At 45.7% G+C, this 4,125-nt stretch overlaps 1 protein-coding gene across 1 annotated transcript; it reads right to left on the bottom strand.

The window, feature by feature from the left end:
- Positions 1-2,301: 2,301 nt before the first annotated feature.
- On the bottom strand, positions 2,302-3,816 carry LOC121138365 (putative sperm motility kinase W). The gene has a single exon (XM_040741081.1). It carries the CDS (start codon positions 3,814-3,816, stop codon positions 2,302-2,304), a length of 1,515 nt encoding a protein of 504 aa, XP_040597015.1.
- Positions 3,817-4,125: the final 309 nt, after the last annotated feature.

Genomic DNA, 4,125 nt, shown 5'->3' with positions numbered 1-4,125 from the left:
TTCCTTTTAATCATGACTCCTATAGACATCCTTGGTCATGTAGAAGTCATGGCTGCTGGGCTTTTTAAGGGAGAACTCAGAATTAGGCCTGGCAAATCCTACTTACCTTCCTTCTTAGGAGCAGATCAATTTGTTAATATAAGATCAAATGTAGGTTATAAATCCCTCCATAAGATGGAAAAATGATGTCAACCTCTAGATTCAGGAGATGGGACACAACACGAGAAACCTTGATGAAGGAGGCTATGAAAACAAAGACATAGATGTCATCAGGCCATTTTAGAAAGGAGCATAAGGGGACACAACTGAATGATGGAACCAATCTTCTCTTCTGACACACCCATTAGGAGTAGCTCTGGAAAGCAACACTTTCCAAGGCAGATTCACACTTCTATAGCTTGGCACGAGCCAGAAATATGAGTCCATGATTTACCTCTTTATGGCTGGCGATAAACCAGGGCTTCAACTCTGGTCTCCAGGAGACATTTGTTCCTGGTCTTACTTCTTCAAAATCCCTGCCCCAACCAACATCCTTTATTCTTGACCCATTTTAGGTAATATTCTCAGGACAAACTTTATCCTTCCCTGTACAGGTTTTCTCATTTCCTCTTTGTCCTCTCCAACACCCTTTCCTGATCCTCTCCATTATCTCCCTTATCCCATCTCCCACTGGTATGGCAATTCCTGAAGTTCTTAAAGCCAGTCAGAAAGCAATTTTGAAGGGATGGAGTCATCAAAGAGGAGTGATGCCTGAGACTTTTGTCAAGTCAGTCCTGTTAACAGAGACAGCCCTATTCGAGGCTATGGAATTCTGGTCCCCGAGGTCCATGAAAACAGGGAGGTAGACCTTCATTGGGTCAGTGCTACATATGACTCTTTAGGGATGTCCAACAACATTGCAGGGTGACAGTTACATGAAGTTTGGGGAAGATCATAGCTGAGGTTGTAAGGATGAAGGATAGATACTAGAACCTGTTGCCCTGATATATTGCTGCACAGGACACTGAATTGTGACCTGGATCCTTCCTATTACACAGCAAGACAGTTGTCAAATGGGATATTGCATTTTCCCCAACTGCACACCAAAAGAATAATCAGAGTGCCTCATTTAGTGATTGTAAATGAGGACTTCCTCAGCAGAGAGGAAGAGGGGACTCTACTGACCAAGGCTGCCCTTTTCCCAACCACATCCTAGCTCACTAGGTAAGGATAAGATATTTCAAAGGCAGCATCCTACTTGTGTGCCTTGATGCATGCTAGGATCATCAGAGCAGGCCATATCCATCTCATTGCTCATTGTTCCTAGCCCCCTCCCAATATGCTCCTCAAGACTGGTTTGTTCCTGCTCTGGCTTAACCAGAACCCCTGTCACAGGTCAAAACACCCATCTCTTTTTTGGTACTTTGTTGATAGGAAATTCCTCAGGACAGACTGTATTCCTTACTCTACTGCACCCCTCATTTCCTTTTTCCAATTTCCTGCCTCAATCCTATTTCCCAACTGGGCTCCATCTCCCTGTTCCAGGGGACTTACAGTGGTCCTGCTGTCCTTTCCAGAAGACACTCACAGATTGAGTGGGAGTGGTTAAAGTGACCAAGTTGATGAGCTGCCAAGACAGGTACAAAAGGCATTCCTGGTGGTATAAGCAGCTGTTTACCATGCTCTTTGAGTGGACCTACAAGCACAGCCAAAGCTAGGGAAATAGAGGGTCATTGGGCAGATTGTGTTATGACCATCTCTTTGTACAACAGCAACTGCTGCTGCTGAAGGAACCTGAAGGAGATGCAACCATGCACATCACACACAATATCAGGAGGATAGAGGCAGGATCCTGATGTCTGCTGTTGGTGGTTGAAGGTGTTCTGATGGTCTGTCCTGGATCCCTTCTGTGGCAGTCACTCCTCACCAGGCTGGTGTTCTACTAGACCATTTCCTTTTCCTCACTTCCAAACAGAAAGAAACATGAAAGCATCTCTATTAGTGACTTTGATAGGACAGGATTTGGTACCAAATATTCCACTATTCTGAACATTTTGCCCCCAGAGCAAACTCTCCTCCCTTCCTTCCCACGTGCTCATGCCCATGCAATGCTGTCTACTTTTACATCAACAGTCCAGTATTTACATATACAGGAAGCTGGAAATGTGCCATCTAATGTACTAGACATCTTAAAATCTGTGCCCTCCCAGTGGGTGCACCTGTGATCTAAAATGATAATAAAATAATATCTCACAAACACATGGGAGTAATTAGTCTGTGTTAACAGACCAACTGCACTCCATATAGGACTCCATGCAGGGCTCACCGTGGAGTGGTCACACAGCAGCAGCGGAAGCAACAGCAGCACAGTGCTCTCATGGCTTGGGAAATCAGCTTCCTCTTCAGGTTCCAGCCCCTGAATGGTCTGGATCCAGATGTTGTGGGTGCCACCTGGGACTGGTCTCTCTGAAAGTCTGGTCCCGTAGATGGTTCCTCTATGGAGAAGTCTGTGCTGACAAACACAGTAGGAGTTCCATCCAGAGCAGCTTCAGGACAGGGGAGACTGCCAGGTAGACTTTCAACTGAATTCCTGTTGACTGCAATGTCCCCTGTACCAGTGTTGGTGACGTCCTCCATAGAAGCCTCTCTTTCTGGGAATGTGTTGTCAGGGCAGGGCATCATTTCCAAGCAGGAGTACCTGCTGAGCTTGGGGCAGCTTCTGCACCCCTTGCCTCTTTCTTCCACAGGTTCTGTGTGAAAGTGATTCCCCTGAGCAGTAAGAACTGGTTCACTAGCTCTCTTCTTCAAGGGCAGAGGGAGGCTAAGAAGACCTGAAGAGACCATTTTTACCCAGGACTCATCTTGCACATGGCTATCCCCACAGCTCAACTTGTGTTTGAGGATGTTTATGGTTGCTGTTACATTATTTGGTTGCCTGTGTTTCAGGGATGATACTATCTCTTCACAGGTGTAGCCCATGGTGCACATAGTCTCCACGACCCTGGGAAGGATTTCCTTATGTGCAGGTGGTACATGTTCTTCAATGTGGCCCAGCCATGGTCGTTCCACAAGCTGACTTATTGTTATTCTGTACCAGGTGGGAACCGTGAGTAATCGTGAAATGATGGTGTAGCACGATTTTGACAAGTGGTTGGGAATGGGACACATCGTGGTGGTGATGAGCCTGTGCATACCTTCAATGGTGGTTTCTATATATGGGAAGTGCCCTGTGACCAGGATGTATAGGAGGACACCCAAGCTCCACATGTCACCTGCCATTCCATCATAGGGTTTACTTGCCAAGATCTCTGGGGCACAATAGAGCAAGGAACCACACAGCTCGTCCAACATCTGCCCCTCTGTGATCTTAATTGCCATACCAAAGTCACACAGCTTTGCATTTCCTGCTGCATCGACTAAGATGTTTTCTAATTTAATATCACGATGCGCAATGTGTCTTTGGTGGAGGAAATGAATTGCTGACACAACCTGCCGGAAAATCGGTCTAGCCTCATCCTCCATTAGACAGCCCAGTGCCCTGAGGTAGCTCTCCAGATCTACTCCTGCCACATATTCCATGATCACATAAGTGGTTGTCACTGTGTCGATCATGTGAAAAAACCGAACGATGTTCCTGTGTTCCACAGACTGAAGGATGTTCACTTCAGTGCTGATGTCAGCCACACTGTTGGTGTTTTTCTCCAGGACCTTGACAGCCACTTGCGTATGTGTGGGAAGGTGGCAGGCCAGCATCACCTCCCCAAAAGAGCCACAACCTAAAGACAGTAACATCTTGAAATATTTTTCAAGAATGTCCTCTTCCATGTGGCTGGCCATGGTGTTTGGCAAATTTGACCGCTTTATCTCCTGTGAAAAGAAATAAATAATAATAATGCAATTTTAGGAGTATAGTTTATAGCTTCAAATTCTGTGTCATGAAATGTGAGATATCCTAATGACAATCTTCAGTGCTTTAGTACTAGAAGAAACCAAACCCAAAGCAGTAGATGAGGAATCATAGGAAAGTTGAGAGTTGGATTCAGTGAAGTGCGCATGCAAAGAACATACTGAGATCCCTGACAGAATGAGCTAGTTCTTTTCAAGGATGTGCCACAAGGCAACCCTTCAACCAAACTCATCAAGACA

The sequence above is a fragment of the Mesocricetus auratus genome, unplaced genomic scaffold (genome assembly GCF_017639785.1).
Source record: "Mesocricetus auratus isolate SY011 unplaced genomic scaffold, BCM_Maur_2.0 contig_4845_pilon_obj, whole genome shotgun sequence".
Lineage (NCBI taxonomy): Eukaryota > Metazoa > Chordata > Mammalia > Rodentia > Cricetidae > Mesocricetus > Mesocricetus auratus.
Note: the sequence above shows the minus strand (reverse complement) of the source record. Positions and strands in the feature narration are given on the sequence as shown.